Source organism: Neofelis nebulosa, chromosome 1 (genome assembly GCF_028018385.1).
Source record: "Neofelis nebulosa isolate mNeoNeb1 chromosome 1, mNeoNeb1.pri, whole genome shotgun sequence".
Taxonomy (NCBI): domain Eukaryota; kingdom Metazoa; phylum Chordata; class Mammalia; order Carnivora; family Felidae; genus Neofelis; species Neofelis nebulosa.
The window spans coordinates 159427847-159447128 of NC_080782.1; the positions used below are offsets into that span (position 1 = coordinate 159427847).

Consider the following 19282-nt stretch of genomic DNA (forward strand, 5'->3'; position numbering starts at 1 on the left):
CAACCTGGGGGCACACTCTGACCCCTCCCCCCTAAGGCCTCGGGCTCATCATCAAGCAGCAACGCCCACAGCGCCTGCCCCACAGGCTTCGGGAGGCACTTCACGGGTGAGGCAACACTGGGGACTGGGGAATGGCAAGTCCGCCTCTGGTAAGTGGTCTGTGAGTGTTTGCGAAATAAACACAGACAATTCAATTAATGCCCCACTCAGACAGTTCTCTGGCTTCTTTCTACCATGAAGGTGCCTCAGACTCCCAGCTCAGGATTACCCGCTCTTTAGGGAATACATCAAGCTATTTCGGACCTCCTGGACTGCCAGCCACCCGCCCCCACCCTATGCCCTCAGGCAGCCCCATCTGCGGGCTCCCCTGCAGCCCGAGAACTCCTCAGGTGTGGGGTGGCAGAAGGGCTGATGTGCCCCCGAATGGTCCCCGGGGGGAGAGGCTGCTGGGTTGGCACCTCCTCTCCCTCTGACGGCGGCTTCTGCCCACCTGTCCTTCACCTGGATTTGGATCTCGTCAGTGAGCTCTTTGGCGAGGCCGTGCAGCTGTCCAGCAGCGGGGTCCAGAGCCTTGACCACCACCCTCAGCCCGGTCCGGCCTTTCACCCGGCCGTGCACGTTCATGGCAAAGTTGTACTGTGACGGGAGCCAGAGCGAAGCCTGGGATGGACACCAAATAGGTTCTCAGGGAGGGCCAGGGGCTCCAGTCCCCCCGACATCCACCTGCCTGTTCTCAAAGGCCGTTGCCTCACCGCTCCAGCCAGGGCCCGCTAACCCGTCACGGGTGCGGGAGGCGGAGTTTCACGAGGTTCATGGGTGCATGTTGGGGATGTTGGCCCAACCTAGGCGGGCAGAGCTTCTCAGAGCCCTTAGCATGTGGGGTGGGTGATGAACCGAGAGGTATTTGCTAGACCTGGCAGTTTTCCGCGAAGGGACCCTCTATTCTGGGATGTCCGTGTTATGGGAACAGTCTGAGGAAGCCCCTGGCACTGGAGACAGGACCCTCCCCACCATGCACAGACAAGGCAAGAAGAAACCTCTCAAAACCACCCCACACTCGAGTCCTGTATGACCCAGGGAGGGCAGACTAGAGTCACCAGGGCTGGAACCTGGTCCCATTGTCCCATTTCCCCACTGGCTCCCTGGGCCAGACAGGCATGTCCCTTCCGTATGGGCTCATCAACACAACGAGGGGGTTATAACTACTCGTCCAGCTCTGAGGTCTGAGGAGAGGCCAGGGTCCCTCTAAGAAGGGCTAAGGGGAGGGGGGTGGGGGTGGTTGCCCTCTGGGGTAAATCTGGAAAAAGCCCCAGGGCTGTGAGGCATGGCCTCAGAAAGAAGGTCAGAAGTACAGAGTAGGGGCCCTGACCAAGACCCTGTGACGGCCTGGAACTTTTGTGACTTCCCCACAAGGCTGCCTTCTGAAGCGGGTTACCCGCGACGCCCCTCTCTGGCACTTAGCAAGAATGTGCTTAAAGTGGAAAGGGTTGCAGGCAGTCCGGGACCGGGAAGGAGGGAGAGCTAGGAGCCCATATTCCTGGTCACGAGAGGACTGGGAACGGAGGCAGGTCACTGGGGGTGGGGGGTGGACAGTGCGGTGGCAGGATCTGGGAGAAGGTGTCCCAACGAGCCCTGAGAGAGAGCAGGACAGGGCCAGGACCAGCCTGGGAGGGAGCGGGCAGAGCTCACGTGCAGAAACGTGGGGAGAACCCTCCCAGCTCCGGACGCCGGTGCATGCAGGGGGCAGGGGACCCTGGGGGGGGTTACCTCCTGGTGCCGCCCCTGGATGTCCAGGATGTCCCGCTTGGTGACAGACCAGTGGAAGGTCAGGCCCGGCACGGCACTGCCAAAGGAAAAAGGGTTCTGGCTGTTGGTGATCCCAGTGATGTAAACAGGCATCAGCAGGAGAGAAGCCAGGCCTGTGACCAGCAGAGTCCCACCGCCAAGAGTGCCCCCCCCCCAAGCCCTGGGCACCTCCAAGCCCAGGCGCTTTCCTGTCTCCTTTGTGCAATGGGGGCCCTTCTTCCCTAACCAGAGAAGGGCCTGGCACAGGGGCGAGAAGCTCTGGTGAAATAGCAAATGAGCAAACAAGAGACAGAGCCAGCCCCTCCGCACGCGGTCCTTCTTGAGCTGTGCACGGCGTCTCACCTTGGCTGACAGACCCCCTTGGTGACGTGGCCCCCTACAGCTCCAGGGGGCCTGCAGCCCCCCGGCCAGCCCAGCCCAGGCCACCCTGCCATCCGTGCCTCTGCTCCTCTCTCAATCTAGCAGGGGCTCCCTGCTCACGTGGAATGGGCACAGGTGGGGTTCACGGGCTCCCTCAACCCGTGCTTCCTGAGTGCCCACCAGGGGAGGCAATACCGCTAACGGGAAGAATGGACTCCATGCCAGGCCGCCTAGGTCAACTTCCAGTTCTGGCACTTACTAGCCATGCGACCTTGGGCAGAGGCCATAAGCTTTCTAGGCTTTCATTTCCCCACCCGTAACATAGAGACTGACACCAGGAGCCACCTCACAGCTTGTTGATGAGTGTCCAATGAGTCACCGCACAGAAAGCCCTGAGGTCCTGCTATCCAAGCGTTGGCTCCTGTTCCCTGCCAGGTGCTATTCCAGGTGTGGAAGGGTGACAGACTCGGGGGAGGGAGACACAGGCATCACTCAATAACTGTGCTGAGGGAGGGGGACCCAGAACTGGAGAAGGGTAAATGCTATGCCCACGAGGGCTTTGCACCGGGAGCGAGAACACACAGAATGCCTGCGAGGCCTAGAGCAGGAAACGGTAGGGCTCCGTCCTAAAGCTCAGTCTGACCCCAGAGATAAGCGGGGGTTGAGCAGGAGAGGAAACAGCGACCTAGCAGCAACTTCCACTCCCCACAAGCTCAGCCTGAACCAGAACTCGGAGCCTGAGACCCGCCAGGGGGCTGCTCAGACAGCGACACCGGCAGCAGGTGCTGGAGGGGTCCCCGTCTCACCTGGGTTCCCGTCCTCATCCGAGTGATGGGGGCACGGATCCTCACCGCCTGGAGAAGCAGCACCTCCACCTCCATGAGGTCCTAGGGAAAGGGCTTTGGGCTCAGGCTGGCTGGGGCAGAGGGGTACTATCAGCCAACAACAGGTGTTTCACCAAGGGACCCCTCCAAACAGGGAGGCTCTTGCCAAGGCCAGCTTGGGAGCTGCATGGCTGGAAGGTGCTCACGGATGTCCAGCATCACCCTCCTCTTCCCAAGGCAGCCTGGTTTTGTGGGTGGCTCACCCCACACAGATCTGGCCACTGTTCCTCCCGTTCCCTTGGGGCTCCCAGCCTTGTCCTCTGAGCCTGCAGACCTATTAGATGGAGTTGTTCTGGGTCAGCACCAGAGAGACTAGGGGGCAGTGACCGGACACTGTTCTTCTCTAGGTTGGGTGGCCCTCACAAGACAGGAGTCCAGATGCTCCCGACCCTAAATCTAATGTGTTACTCTCCGTCAATGATCAGGGTGTTGGGACAAATGCGGGATACAGATAGAGTCTGGTTAGAGCCGACTGTATATTTTCCTTCATTCTGAAGTCTATACTCTTGTTAATCTGGTCAAAGATTAACCTTATCTGGCTTCTTTATAGTGCTATTGACTCTGTTGAGCCCAGGCTACTAAAACCCTTAAGCCTTTTTTATATACTGAGCCCACCCTGTGTCTTGTGATCCAGGCTAATGCCTGGCATATAGTAGGTACTCAATAAACATCCATCCTCTTCCTTCTCTTCCTTGCCTTTGTCCCTTTCACTGCCCAGTCTCCCTTTGCCAGTCCTGGCCCATGCTTTGGCCACGGGTGCCTATTCTATGATCTGGAGCTACTGAGCAGAACCCCCTACACTTTGTGGACACGTGGGCCTCAGGCTGAACCACTGCCTGCCGGGGCTCTAGGAGATGGATTTCAGATGGAACTGCTGGCAAAGTCACTCCACCTGCCCAGGGGTGCCAGACCCTCCCCCAGTTCCTCTCCCACCCCACCCGATGAGAGACACACGGAGAGAGGTGGCCCAGCGAGGTCAGACCACAAAGAGAAGTGGGATGCCTGGGTGGCTCAGTCAATTGAGCGTCCGACTCTTGGTTTCGGCTCGGGTCATGATCTCACGGTTGATGGGTTCAGGCCCCACATTGGGCTCCATACAGACAGTGGGGAGCCTGCTTGGACTCTCTCTCTCTCTCTCTCTCTCTCTCTCTCTCTCCCTCTGCTCCTCCCCTCATTGCACACTTTATCTCTCAAAAAAAAAATTATTTAAAGAAAAGAGAGAGAGAAGTGGCTGGGAGGGAAATGCATGGCCGTCAGCTCCTCTGGCCATAGTTCCAGCCAGCTGCCATCTCAGCCACCTGGGCCCCCAGGGGGGAGAAAAATAGGCTGGTTCCCGAAGCCCTAATCCTTTCTTCAGAAGAAAAGAAAAAAAAAAAAGGCGAGGCCTCGTTGGTCCTTCATCTTCTCCTCCAAGACGTCTATCTGAATCCTGCTGTATGCCACAGGGCAGATTTCACGTTCCCGACACTTTGTCTTTATAAAAATCAATAGGTACAATCAGGGCATCTACCTCCACGATGCAAAAGGACTTTGTGGCTTAACCGGTTACTTGCAGAGACACTGAAACTCGGGCAAACAGGAGTAAATCAATGAACTCAATGTCAGATCAAAGTCAGCTGCAGGGAAGAAGGGCACATCTCCAGGGCAGTGCACAGAGCCAGCTCCCTTGGGTGACCTGTGTTCAGATGCTATGAGCTCATGGGAGCTCATGGACTCCTTCCAGGGGGCCCTGAATGCTGGACAAGGAGCAGGGTGACAGGGTTCTGCAAAGGCCGTCCACAGTCACGTTACACAAAACAATGCTCTTCTTAGAGCCCAGATTTCTGGCACGGTCATGTCCACGCTGCAGTCTCCCCTGAGACGCTTCCACAGGGCACCGTCAGGGAGAATCCAAGCACTCTGAGCCCTGCTCAGGAGGTGGAAACCATCTCCCGTCTCCCTTCCGGACCCCGGTGAGGTCTCCACCCCCTGGGAAACAAGGGAAACTATCGGACTTAGAAACCGACTTTCACCCGCCTAGTGTCAGTGCCACTAATGAGGGGCAGGAAGACCCTCCTGGGGGGAGGACTCCCCTAGCTCGGCCTTCCATTGTCTCCGCTGATCCAGAAAAGCGCTTAGCAAAAGTCCCCGAGTCCAGCCGAGAGGCTTGGGGGATAACTTAAGTTCATTGCTGCGTGATTCAGGGTCTCCTTTTCTCCTGGAAATAGAACTCTGGGTCTGAAACACTACTGATGTCCGATCGTCCACATGCTTAGAGCAGCCTGGCTACCCACGCCCCTGAAAACACACACTGCGATCCACGAAGCGTGTCGGAACTAACAGTAACCCCTTTTCCATCAGAATGTCCCCAAGCCCTGGCCCACTAGCTGTGCCTCAGGACCGTCGTCTGGAAACAGGGTAGCCGTAGACACCCTGGGGCAGGGGTGCTGAGAGAACTAGAGGGCTGCAGGCTGCGTGACCATCATGCACTAGAATGCCCCCAGGGCAGGGACGGGGTTGAAGACCAGGCTCTGTCCCTTAAGGAGCAGCTGTGGAGGGGCGCCTGGGTGGCTCAGTCAGTTAAGCGTCCGACTTCAGCCCAGGTTATGGTCTCACGGTTTGTGAGTTCAAATCCCATGTTGGGCTCTATGCTGTCAGCACAGAGCCTGCTTTGGATCCTCTCTCTCTCTCTCTCTCTCTCTCTCTCTCTCTCTCCCCCCCTCCACCACTTATGTGCTCTCTCTCTCTCAAAAACAAACATTAAAAAAAAAAAAAGAGCACTTGGGGAGACTCAGTCTGGAGAATTCTGAGCGATCTTGGGGTCCCAAGTTGGCTAGGCTGGCCCTGGTGGGTGGTCAGGTGGCAGACAGGGGCTGTGGACTCAGAGGGCAGAAGCAGGACCCTCAGAGAGGGGTGGTCCTCATGAGCAGAGCCAGAACCCAGTTAACAGACTTCCTCCCCATCCCAGCTGACCAGCACCCCAGCTCTTGAGGGGCACAGTGCACCCCAGCACTTAGAGGGCTCATGCCCAGGGAGGCTTCGGAAGCACCCACGTCCAGTGGAGCCCACGCTCGTTACCTGAGACACGATGACAAGCTTGCCAGTCTCAGCGTCCACGGCCTGCACGACCCCAGACACGGTGCCATTGCCGACGGCCAGCCCCCGCACCAGCCCGGCACTGTTTACCACGGCAACGGTCTCATTGCTGATGGAGAAGAGGATGTTGGACTGGGGCTGGGGGCCACCCTCCGAGGTGATCTGGCGTAGGGGGAAATAGCAGTGCCCATCAGCCTCCGCCTCATCCTCAGAGCTCAGGGCCCGGAGCGCCCCATCTTAGCCCTCTGGCGCCCAGGAGGGCAGGCAAGCCTGGAGCTAGGCAGGGGCCACGGGTGGGGGTGGGCGAGCACGCGGCCTTTGGTTCCTACCTGCATCATTGTCCCAATGATCAGCGTCACCTTCCTGGGTATCAACCTAAACGGGGGAAAGACCTGCGTGTGGAGACACAAGAGAGAAGGGGGCCATCGTGTTCCAAGCTCGCACAGCTGGGCAGAATTCACCCCTGAATATTTTCAGGGAGGCACGGTGCCTGGACATCCCTCCTCTGTTAGAAGGGACTGGCGAGGGCCTGGGGTCCTGACCAGCTCGGGGGGGGGGGGGGCTGAGCGCCCCCCCCCCCCCCCCCCAGGATTTCAGCCCGCCCATGGGCCTGAGGATCTGTGGTTCTCAGGGGCATGTTCTGTTGTTTACAACGATGCTTCATTTCACCAGATGTGAAACCCCATGAAAACAAAGACAATTTTATTCACGTGAGACCCCTGCGTAGAGCAGTGGTTCTCATGGCACGGTCCCCTGACCAGCAGCACCAGGGTCACCGGGCAATCGTTAGAAATACACATTCTCCAGCCCACCCCGGTCTATGAAACCAGAATGAGGCAGGGCGGTGGGGGGCGGGGGGAGTCCTGAAATCTATATGTTAACAAGTCTTCCAGGGGATTCTGATGCACGTCAAGGTTTACATTCCAGTGCCTTCAAGATGTTCCATTTCGCTGAACTTCTCCAATTTCTACTGATAAATTGCCTGAGAATAGTGCTCTACTTCGATGCCCTCAAAACTTCTCAGATGAAGAAAGAGGGGTGTGGGGGGTCAAGGACAAGGATGTCCTGGTCTCTGCAGCACAAAGAAGCCCAACACCATCGTCCTGCACCCCCCCACAGTGCCCGCCCGGCAGGAGCACAGGAAGAGCCCGTGCAGTGAAGGGGTGTGGCGGTCGGTCGGCCGAGGGGCTGCTTTGTGCATCAGGATTAGTCTCCGCAGGGCTGAGCTATTTATGGCAGAAATGAATTCTTCTTCACCAGAAGAAAGGAGCCCTTCCTTCTAGAGGCACGAACCAGAACCACCAGCTCCGGCACAGTTTAATATAAAGTCTATCCGCCCCTGGGTGGACGAGACCCGTGGAGGACGCTGGCAGGAGACAAGCAGCTGATGGAAAAACTTGGCCGGGAAATTTTGGCCAGCGGGGACTGGGAGGCTTGTGTGAACACCTAATGCCACAAGACGAGTCCCAAGTCACACACTGAGATGACTGCGGGGTGCCCCAGAGCTCCCTCACTCAGGACCTGCTTGCTCCAGGAGCTCACGACAAAAGCCCACTGCTTCTAAGGGTGGGTTCAGACCGACTGTCAAGATGGGCTTCCACACAGGAGCCTAAATCTGCCCACGGCTTCTACCCAGCCGCTCCCTTCTGGCACCAAAGGGTTTCAAGAGTGTTCTTCCACTCCCCGGCTGTGTGACGAGCGGCTCCCTTTCTCTGAGCCACATCCTGCCCACTCTGTCCCAGAAGGAGGTAAAAGCCACTCAGATCCCTCCCTCTGGAGCTGCCTCCCCAGATCCCTGGGACTGGTGATGGCTCCCTTTTAATCAGGGGACATTGCAGGGTATAGATTTTAACCTGGTTTCTCCACGGCAGCTTCCTGGGCTACCCCCATAACTCCCTGGCCCGCCACAGAAATGACACACTTCCCACCCCGTGCACGCATGCAGTAAGGGCAGGACTGATCCCACACAGGAAGGTGGGAAGGGAAACAGCTTTACCTCAATCTGCTGCGGGGCTGAGTTGATTCGCTGTCCAGCTTTATCACTCACGGTTGCGGTGAGGCTGGTCTGGCCAATGGCCACACCGTGGACGCGGAACGTGGTGGTATAGTTATCAAGGGCTTCATCGAGGGCCCTGGAACAGAGGGAAGGGCTGGGACCTCTCCCCTGGACCTGCCAGTCCTGTCCCTGTGATGCCTTCCTCTGACCCCTAGGAGGACTCACACCAATGTAATGATCTGGGAGGCTGCTCAGAGCTTCAGGTCCATGAAGGCAAAGTATTTGGCCAGGAAAGCCTTCGTGTGAAAGTCCAGCACCCGGACATATGCCTTGACCGTCTTTCCAATCTCCACCTGCATCATAGGGGACAGAAACTCAGGGTAGCCTTTGAATGACCAGTTTCATCACCTACTGTACCCTAAGGCTTTCTGTGAAAGCATCGTCAACCTTAAACCCACAGACCTAGCTTGAACTCCAGACAATCAGCCAATCAACAGATGAAAATTAATTAAGTGCCTACTGCACACAAAGAGCTTTGGGGATCCTTAAATGCAAAAATGACGCTCTCCGCTCTTAAAGAATTAAGAATCTAGTTAGAGTGAAAAGACACAGCCAGAATGGCATACAGTAGGAGTTCCATAAGTGCTTACTGACTGAACAGCTCACATCTGGCACCATATAATATGTACAGTAAGAACTTTAAGATACCAAGAGTCAGAAATGCTTAGTGAAGAAGTAGAACTCTCATCAGCAAATTACCAGTGGAAGTAAAACCACAGAAGGAACATATGAGGCGGTGTGAGAGAATAGTGGCTTTTCAAGCACTCTAAGCTGCTCGAACATTCCCCTTTTAATTACTAACCATTCTCTCCAGTCAGGAAGATAGGAACCTGACAGCAGCCCTCTATAAGCCTGGCTGCAGCTCCTTCAGGTATTTGCAGTAATAAAAATTCCCTGTTTACGTTAAAGAAAAGCCTAGACCTATTACGCATTCCTTTTGCAAAAGCACTTGGCATAGCTCATTTTACTCATTTGCTGATGAGATTCCAAAACCCTCACACTAGGGAGAAAATTCACCATCAGCAAGGGGTATGCCTGGCCAGTTAGTAACTACACCAGCTAGAGACCGAGAATCCCCAAGTCGGGGCTCACGAGGAGACGACGTCGGGCGGGATTCGCAATTGAGCTTTCCCGATGTCAACTGGCAGGAAGAAGTATAACCTCAGAGGTTGCTTGACATCACACACGCGGAGTGACAGAGGTGAGACAACATCATAAGCTCAAAGCAACTTGGCGGGGTGGGGGTAGGGGGCAGGCGGAGCTGGGTACAGGGACTCAGAAACAGGGCACGAGGAAGATAACTCCCACAGAAACACCGCTCTCCCAGCCTCTGTGAATCAGCAGCGAGGGGCCTTTTAGGGAGTGGCTACTGACCTTGTCAACCACACGGACGTACAGCTCCTGAATGTCCGAGACGTAGACATCGGCCTTCGCCGGGCTGGGAAGGCCAGGCACAGGTCATGGATCATGACGGTCGACACGCCCGGGAGCAAAGGGAACACCTGGAAGGTTGGAGTGGGGCTCAGTCCTGCAGCCGCTCATGGCATCGGCCCATTGCCCATGGGACACCATCTCCAGGAGACGGCTGGGCCAGGGCTCAGAGGAAGATCCTAACCCAAGCATTGCCCTGCCCACCCCTCGCCATGAGCCCCCACTGCCGACCAGGGGAAGTGCTTGAAATGTAAAATGGTAAAACTGGGATGGATCTCCGAGAGCATTTACTCCAATTTATGAGAAGGAGAAAACGGAAGCTGCTTAAAGCAGGGCAGTCGATGGCCACGGGGCACAGAGCAATTCGGAGGCAGAATGAGGATTCCAACCCGGGATTTCCCAGCTTCTGTGCAGGCCACTGCCTCTGCAGCTCTGGTGACGGAAGAGTGTCATGCATGACATAGCTCCTTTCCAAACAAACCTCTCACTCGGAAGTCCTAACCTGACCTTGCAGAATCTCAGAACCTGCAAAGAGACCATAGAGGCCACCACAGTCTCAAGGTTTAGCTCTGTGAGTCTCATTCATCTCTGCCTCAGCCGTGCTTGACGTACAGACCTGGTGAACATTCCGAGGAGATGGACACACCCGGGTTACTGTGTTCCGGTCTTCACTGCAAAGACCCCCCACCCCCAATTTTAAACCTCCTTCTTTCCCTATCTGCTTCCTGGGACCACACGTTCAGAAGCATCTCTCCCCAAATAAACTGCACCGTAATCACTCTCCCACGCTGTAGATGCACTTGTAGTGACATGTTGTATTGTTAAGGCATGTATCTCAACTACGTGGTCTGGGGGCTGGGCAAGTGGGGTACGCCACAGAGCTGGTGGGTGAATCCAGAGCGGCGCTTCCTGTCTCTAACCCTGGCTTTGCTGCCTGCAGCTTGTGGTGTTACATTCATGGGGGGCAGGGGATGTTGACAGTGAATGGTTCAGTGCTTGCAAAGCTAGGATTTCAATATCAAGAACCAGTGGGGGAAATAAAAAGCAGATTTCTGACCCTAATGAGATAGCCAAAAATGATCACATCATATCCAGGTTAAAATCCTTCAAAAAACGGGGCACCTGGGCGGCTCAGCTGGTTACGTGTCTGACTTCTCGCTCAGGTCATGATCTCACGGTTTGTGGGGTTGAGCCCCCCGTCAGGCTCTGTGCTGACAGATCAGAGCCTGGAGCCTGTTTCGGATTCTGTGTCTTCCTCTCTCTCTGCCCCTTCCTTGCTCACACTCTGTCTCTCTCAAAAAATAAATAAGCACTCAAAATTTTTTTTTTCTAAATCCTTCAAAGACTGCCCAGAGAGTGAGTCCAAATCCTTAGCCCATCCTGGAAGAACCTGGCATGAGCTGGCCCTTGCCCATGGCTCTAATGTCACTGTAAACCATGATCCCTCACCACTGTCAGGCTCCAGCCACAGTTCTGCTCTGTTCTCCAAAGCCAGCTAGCACCTGCCTGCCTGCCTGCCTGCAGACCACACAGTCCATCTTAATGATCTGGGGTTCTTCCCCTGCACCCTGTCTTCACCTGCTGGCTCCTGCTCATCCTTCAGGCCCCTGTTCAAGCATCCTTCCTCAGAAAAGTCTTCCCTGACCAGACAGCTAAGAGCTACCTCTGTTCACTTCTCCTAGTGCAGCTTTACTGCATATAATTTGGCCATGATGGAGACCGTGGTCTAGTGTCCATCCTCCCTCAGGCTGTCTTCTCGCCAGCTGTAGCCTCAGGGCTGAGCCTGGCACCCAGCACAGTACCAATAAACATGTACCAATCAGGTCAAGATCCAGGATCACAGCTCTAGGTCACTGCAGTTACACCAAAGAAACCTGACTTTCCAGCTTGCTTCCTTAGCTTTACTTTTAGCTTTGCTAAAACCTAGAAATTCTAGGGAAAAAAAAAAAAAGTCTGCAAACCCCATGTACCCTCATCTCTTTGGGAAGTGCTGTGATCCAACTCCTTCAATGCACATATGGGGAAACTGAGGCCCACTCAGGATGGGCACCCAGCCTTGGAGGGGCAGCACTGGGGAGAGAACCCAGGTGCCCAAGCTCCCAGCTCAGGGCTCCTTCTGCCACACTCTGCCAGAGCAACCAAAATGGAACTGGGGGCAGGGGAGGAGGGCGGGGCCGGCCGGAAAAGGCCAGAGCTGAGGCAGGCCCCAGCCCCATTAGCAAGCTCGGCCAAGCTGGAAACCCTGCCGGTGTCATTGAGCTCAAGGGCACATCAACCCGGATGAGGTGTGCCTGAGTTATTCGTCTTCCGCTTGATTTCCCAGAGGCTGGAGGTCCGGCCACCTTCCGGGTGACAGACACGGAGATACTGCGTGGCCTGGCCGGCCGGCCTGCCTGCTGGCACCCATCAGCTCGCCTCACCACCCCCCCCCCCTCCCGAACAAAGCTCTAAGGGAGAGAGTTCACCAGGCCCCTTGGGAGACGAAGAAGCTGCTCTGGGGGAAGCGGGGGGACATGCCAGGCAGCTGGAGGCAGAGTGGGGGCCTGCCTCACTGCAAACTCTAGACTGTGCACGTCTGTTTCTGCAGGCATTCCGGGTCCACTTGCTTCTTGACCGACATTGAGGCACGAGTATGAAGGAGAGGAGGAGGAGAAAAATCCAAGCCCAGAGCGAATTCTAATTTCCAAGTGTTGAAGGTGCCACCTGAGAACTTCAGCGAACACTGAGCCCAGAGGAAAGTCCTGTCATCTCTTCAGAGGCAATGAATGCATTACTGCTCAGTAAGACACTGTCAGTGGCACCGGAGGCAGCTCGTGAGTGGGCTGGAGCCGTGACGTCTACTGGCCCCCGTCAGGCCCCGAGGGTCTGCCCGCATCATCCCGGTTCCTCGCTTCCCTGGGCCCCCACACACTTCAGACTTGTCCCTTGATAGGTAGCATTCACAGAAGAGTAAGGACCGTATAAATATTTCCACACGTCACAGGAGCCATCAGCTCCCGCTTCCTATTATATAGCGTGCTTGTCAATGTTGTGCGGTGGGTCAGGCCGTGCCACGCAAGCACTGGGGTCTGTGCCCCCGACTGGATGCCATCGAGACCCCGAGGGGGTGACCACGAGCCCATGAAGATCACAGACACCGAGAAGAACCCTGGCTTGGATGCTGGGTGGAAATCCAGCCAGGGACCCCAGCCAGCCCTATGCCTTCCTGCAGGGCCAGGACTGGGACGGGTACCTCTGTCCACGGGTCACACTCAGGGGGAAAGCAGGACACACCCAAGTTCAAACCCTAAGGCTCGCACCTGCTACCCGCCTCATCTTCCTTCCTGACGCGCTTCCACAGACGTACAATGTCACCATGATCGGCTATGCATCACGGGACCAAGGAAATGGGCAGAAACACTGTGGCTCATGAGGTGTTCCCCACGGACTCCCAGTGCCTGGACCGGGACCAGGCACATGACAGCCACCAATCTTTGAGAGATGAATGCGTTAGTTACAGGTACAAAGTGCTTGGCGCACAGTAGGGCCTTCCCTGCTGCTCTTATAATCGCATGATTATAAGATCCTTCTGTTGGAACGACTTGGTTTGAAACATAAAGAATCGGTGAGAAGAAAGAAACCCTAAGTTTAACTCGGGTAAACACTCCTAGGGGCAACCCAGCCAAAACTGAAATGAAGGCCCCTTGCAGAGTTTTAGGGGGTGTGAGCAGAATTCCGCACAGCCCTCCATGCATTGTGGGGACATAATAGCCTCCACAATGGGCCCGGTGCGTGAGCTCCGCGGCTGCCTTCCAGAGACAGACGCTCAGAAGCCGAAACACCCAGAAGCCATTCTTGCATCCCGAATGTGTATCAATAGGAAAGAAAGAAACATTTTCTTTTTTTTTTTTTTAATTTTTTTTTTAACGTTTATTTATTTTTGAGACAGAGAGACAGAGCATGAACAGGGGAGGGGCAGAGAGAGAGGGAGACACAGAATCTGAAACAGGCTCCAGGCTCTGAGCTGTCAGCACAGAGCCCGACGCAGGGCTTGAACTCACGGACCATGAGATCATGACCTGAGCCGAAGTCGGACACTTAACCGACCGAGCCACTCAGGCGCCCCAAGAAAGAAACATTTTCTATGAGCTAACTGAAAAACTCCTGTGGGCTTTCTTGTCTCTGTGATTAAGGGAAATGAGAATGTTGCTAATTAGCAGCTGGAAAATGCCAAAGAAATGTGTAAACGTCCTTCAGAAACAACCGTCTGAGAGAAGCTGCTAGGATCTGTCACAGATTGTCAACGCTCCATGAAAAACTTCCCTGGAAGGTTACAGAAGAGGCAAGGGGGAACCGGATCCCAGTCTCTACCTCAAGGTGCAGAGGTCTCTGCACAGGTGATGGGAAGCAGAGACACCAGGGCTCAAGGTGCCTTCAGGACACCTTCTGGGGCAAAAGCGACTCTTGTAGGGCCTGTCACACGGGCTGCTGCTGGTACGTCCATAGTGTGCTAGGCTTGTCCTGTGGGATGTCTGCACTGGGCACCGTGTCCCATTCCATAAGGGCCACGAAGCAATGAGACATGCGAGCAAAGGGCCAGTCCACAGGCAAGAGAGAAGGGCTATAGCTCTACTAGAACCATCTGTAAAATGGGGACATTAATATTTGTCTTGATTCGAGAAGCCTAGCATCTGTTGCTGAGGGGGACTGCACAGGGAACTGCAGAATTGTAGGACTGAACAGGGGCTCACAGGTCGCCTGGGGAAACTTGCCTCTGATGCTGAAATCCCATCTCTAGTCTTCCAGACAAGGGTCCCAGCTCCCATTTGGTTGCCTCCAGAGACGGGGCACTCACTACCTACAGAGGCAGCCCAGTCCAACACGGGCTCTTCAAAGCAGTTGTTCTTGGAGGAAAGTTCTCTCTCTGGCTGTAGGTTTATCCTCAGGACTTACTCAAAACGTATGGTGCGAGGTAAATATGAGTAAAGGGGTCCCCAAGTATTGTTGGCACTGTGCACATTTTTCTGAACTGCAACTTCCCTCTTCTTCATTTTTTTAAATGTTTATTTTTGAGAAAGAGAGAGAGCGAGCGAGCACGAGTGGGGGAGGGGCAGAGATAGACAGGGAGACACAGAATCTGAAGCAAGCTCCAGGCTCTGAACTGCCAGCACAAAGCCCGACGTGGGGCTCGAACTAGTGAACTACGACACTTGAGCCAAAGTTGGACACTCAACTGACTGAGCCACCCAGGGGCCCTGAAACTTCCCTCTTCCTGATAACAGGGGAGTTATTTTTAATTTCCAGAAGTAAAGCAAAGCAAGGCATATCTCAAGCAGTCAGAATTATTTACGATTTGAGCTTTTCCTTTTAATATGAAGGATGTGACAACAAACACTCATTTACATGGCAGGAGGGATGGCCAGGGAATTATTCTTTCTTTCATAAAGGGAACAAAAATGCTCAGGGGACAGCTTCCTATGATCTCGGGCTTCTAGCAGCACACATTTATTCCCACGTGCTGAGAGATCGTGTTTTCTTGTTCTGATTTACGGCCACACACCTCACAGGTCCTGCCATGTGAGACTGTGCCTCTGAGAGGAACAGGAACATTATGACGTGTTTCCTCACCCTTCACTGAAGGGCCATACCAGGGAAAAGCGTCCTTTCCACAGACAGGTAAAGACCAAGGCCGACCACTGGAAGAATGTAAAAAAATGTAAAAACAAATAACAAAAACAAAGAAAAACCTCAACTGTCCTCAAAAGACCCAAGCCACCAAAACTGACTCAGAAAGAAACAATGTGAATAGGCCGATAACAAACGAAGAGACTGAATTTATAATCAAAAAACTACCCACGAAGGAAAGATGATGGCCCAGTGGCTTCACCGGTTAATCCTACCAGACATTTAAGAGTAATTATTAGCTGGGCGCCTGGGTGGTTCAGTCAGCTGAGCGTCCGACTTTGGCTCAGGTCATGACTTCACAGTTTATGAGTTTGAGTCCCACATGGGGCTCACTTGCTGTCAGCTCAGAGCCCGCTTCAGATCCCCTGTCCCTCTCTTGCTCTGCGCCTCCCCTGCTCTCTCTTTCTAAAATGGATAAACATTTATTTTTTTTTAAAAGAGTAATTATTACCAAGTCTACATAAACTGTTCCAAAAATAAGAAGGAACACTTCTAAGCCATTCGGTGAGGCCAATGTTACCCTGATACCCAAACTGGACAAAGAAATCACAGAAGAGAAAAGCACGGACCAGCATCTCTTACGACTCTTAACGACACAAACCCGCCAAATATTAGCACGCCAAAATATTAGCCCAGTTCCATATAAAAAGAACTATATGTCACGATCAAGTAGCGCTTGTCCCAAGAATGCAAGGTTGGTTTAACATCTGAAAGGCAACTAACACCATTCATCATATCAACAGAATAAAAAACAAAAACCCACATCAATATTTCAAGAGACACAGAGCATTTGACAAAGTCCAACACTCTTGTGTGTGTGTGTGTGTGTGTGTGTGTGTGTGTGTGTGTGTAAAAGCAGGGAGGAGATGGCTCAACCGTCCGGGGTTTCTGTTTGAGGTGATGAAAACGCCCCAGAACTGACTGTGGTCATGGCTGCACCTGCCTAGGAATGTATTAGACACCACTGAATCGCACACTTTAAATAGGTGGACGGTATGGCATAGGAATTATACCACAATATTAAGCTGTTGTTAAAAACCAACAGAAAGGGATGCCTGGGTGGCTCAGGTGGTTGAGCGTTGGACTCTTGATTTCAGCTCAGCTCATAATCCCGGGGTTGTGGGATGGAGCCCTGCCCTGGGCTCTGCACTGATCATGGAGCCTGCTTGGGATTCATTCATTCATTCATTCATTCTCTCTCTCTCTCCTCCTCTGCCCCTCACCCCCCCTTGTGTGCTTTCTCTCTCTCTCAAAAACAAAAATAAAAACCTTTTTAAAAATAACAAAAGGCCACTAGAGGCACACCGCAGCTGTCCCTTAGACACAGTCTCTGCTTTCCACTCTGCCACAGTCCCCACCACCCCCTACTACTCTCTGACACTGAAACTAAGCCTCTCCCACACTTCCAGGTACGTTCCTCATGGGAAACCCTGCTCATGTCCCTCATTTACTTTCCACCTATCCCACTCCAGAGGCAAATAATTTCGTGACACCCGTGTCAAGATGGTCAGTGAATGCAAACCGAGAAAAGGACCTCTGGAGCCGCCCAAAGGCAACAGCACAGTGGCAATTTAATGACACGACTTAGGTGTCATGTCTTTGTTCTTGGCCGCCTACATTTATGACTTCTGGTAGTGGTCTGATACGTTCTCTGACACATTCCGTAGTGAGTTTATTTTAAAGGAAGTTCGGTTTTCGTAACTGCAAAAATAACTCATTGTGCAGATATGCAGACATTTAGGATACTGGCGTTTGTTTTTACCCTTTGTTACAACTATACGGCTATTTAAAAAAAGAGAGAGAGAGAGATTTAAACAACCGAAATGCTCTACAAAGAGAGAATGGCTAAGTACAAATGACAGCATAGAAATAATCAGCCAGCCTACAGAGCAACACGGAGGGGGGGGGGGGTGGAAACTAAGGGTGTAACCGCTGACCAAAGCAGAATACTAAATTCTTCCATATCACAGGCACAGCTAAGTCAATATTTGCAAGAATAGGAAGAAGGTCAAGAAAGGAATATGGAAAAACACAAAAAGCAGATACATCTTTCAAAAGCAATCTTCCTGGGGGGCCTGGGGCGGCTCAGTCGGTTCAGCGTCCAACTCTTAATTTCGGCTCAGGTCACGATCTCACAGTTCGTGGGATCGAGCCCCGTGTTGGCCTCTGTGCTAACAGTACAGAGCCTGTTTCCCACTCTCTCTTCTCTCTCCCTCTTTCAAAATAAATCAGTAAACTTTGTTTTAAAAAAAGCAATCTTCCTTACGGTGGTCAGACTTGTGTTTATATGATAATGTTTTAATTCACAGACTGATTGACAGGAAACCCTTAGCTAACTAAGAGTGTGGGTAGTTTGCAGAGAAGGAACAAAAGTCACAAATGATGGAAGTTTCGCGAACAATGAGTCAGAGACTCTAAAGACGTTACAAGTCGCATCTGCTGCGATTGAGCACCTGCTTCTGACACAACCAATCTGATAACCACAAGGCCACCGGACGAGGGATGACAAGGACGGTGGAGGTGGGCCCGTACTCACCGTGGCCACGCCCCTGGCCTCCTGGTAGGTCACCTTGATGATGTCTGTGGTGCTGGTGTTGAGGAAGAAGTAGCCAGAGCCTTCTCTGATGTGCAGCTCAGCCTGCAAGGAAGGGTGGGCCTGGGTGTCGAAGGCGAGGCCCCCCCGTGGGTCACGCCCAGGTGGCAGGTGGAAGGGACCGTACCTGCGCATGGGGGTGGTTGTAGATGGTCCCCTCTTCCGGGCTCACCCTCACGTCCTCCACCAGGATGAGTTCTATGGAGGCCGACACAGGCGTGAGAGGGTCGTGCTGAAGGGGTGAGGCAGTGCTATTAGATCCATAGGCAACGGCCCAACCCTGGCCAGTCTGCGGGTCGCCCCCCCCACCGACCCCTGCCCTGAAGGAGCATAGAGACCCCAGGTCCTGGCGTCACCCCAGGGCACTCATTATGTTGGGGATATAAGCCCCAGTAAAACCATCATGTTTCAAGCCCAGCTTAGAGGACACATTCCTTTGAGGCAACCAGAATTCTGCCAAGGCCGGTGCCCCACCCCAGGTGGCCCGGCCCCCTGAGAGTGGTGATTCCCACGCACTCCAGGAAAGTGGGGGTGCACAGCAGATGACCTGCTGCAGTGCCCTGTGTGAGGGACGGGGACACGGGCAAACAGCATATAGGTGCTGAGAGGAGGGGGCGTGGAGGCGTCCTCACGGGGGGCTCATGGGGGATGCAGCACAGCCCTTACTCCCCTGGGTGCTGCCCGTATCCGTATGCGAAGCTGCTGCCTGTCCTTCCAGGGAGACTGCTGGACCCAACCCGGCCCTGTACTCACCTGCTTCAGCACCCGTCCCCGCCCAGCCCTGTGCTAGCCCTGGGGGTTCGACAGCGGTCCTCAGGCAATGATGCCGATTTAATCCAATGACAGGATTACATTATAAGGGACAGGAAACCAATGGCCTGTGTCAGCGCGTAGGACAGGTTGTGAAGGCGACGAAGGGCCAGGTAGGCGCGAGGGGGGTAGGGGGGGGACTCTCAAATGAGCAGACACCCAGAAGTGAAGGCGTGAGCAGTACTGCTAGAGAAAAGCCCACAGGCCAACGAGGCTAAGTGCAGATGCCCTGGAGGGGGAGGCCCGCGAGGCCACCCACAGCCAAGGGACTCCCTGTGCAGGTGGGGACAGACGACCTCGGGCTGAAGCCACCAGGGGTGTACAGGTGTGCTCCTTCAGGGCCAGCCTCAGTGCCGCTCCCACTGGGGTCTCCACCCCCTTGCTCCCCCCCTACCCGGGAGACAATTTCAAGCCCCGTCTGCTGGAACTTAGGGTCCCTTGGAACCCCATCCCACCCTCTCCTTCCAGCCATTATCTGCTGCCTTCACCCTACTCAAAACCCACGTTGGTGTGGGTATCATTCAGCAGGACTGCTCTTGGGGAGCCCTTCCATGCACCCATTTGCCACCCAGGAGCAGTGCCTCTGCGGGGGGCCCATGAGAT

General features: G+C 54.2%; 1 protein-coding gene across 1 annotated transcript in view; it reads right to left on the bottom strand.

Annotated features, from left to right (window-relative positions):
- LOC131488312 (nuclear pore membrane glycoprotein 210-like) overlaps positions 1–19282 on the bottom strand; it is a 61449-nt gene that overhangs the window by 40497 nt on the left and 1670 nt on the right. The window contains 11 exon segments of the mRNA XM_058690038.1: positions 502–660; positions 1768–1900; positions 2974–3053; positions 6108–6287; positions 6455–6517; positions 8122–8257; positions 8347–8474; positions 9556–9620; positions 9623–9683; positions 17813–17914; positions 17997–18101. Of these exon segments, the coding sequence (XP_058546021.1) occupies positions 502–660; positions 1768–1900; positions 2974–3053; positions 6108–6287; positions 6455–6517; positions 8122–8257; positions 8347–8474; positions 9556–9620; positions 9623–9683; positions 17813–17914; positions 17997–18101 (1212 nt within the window).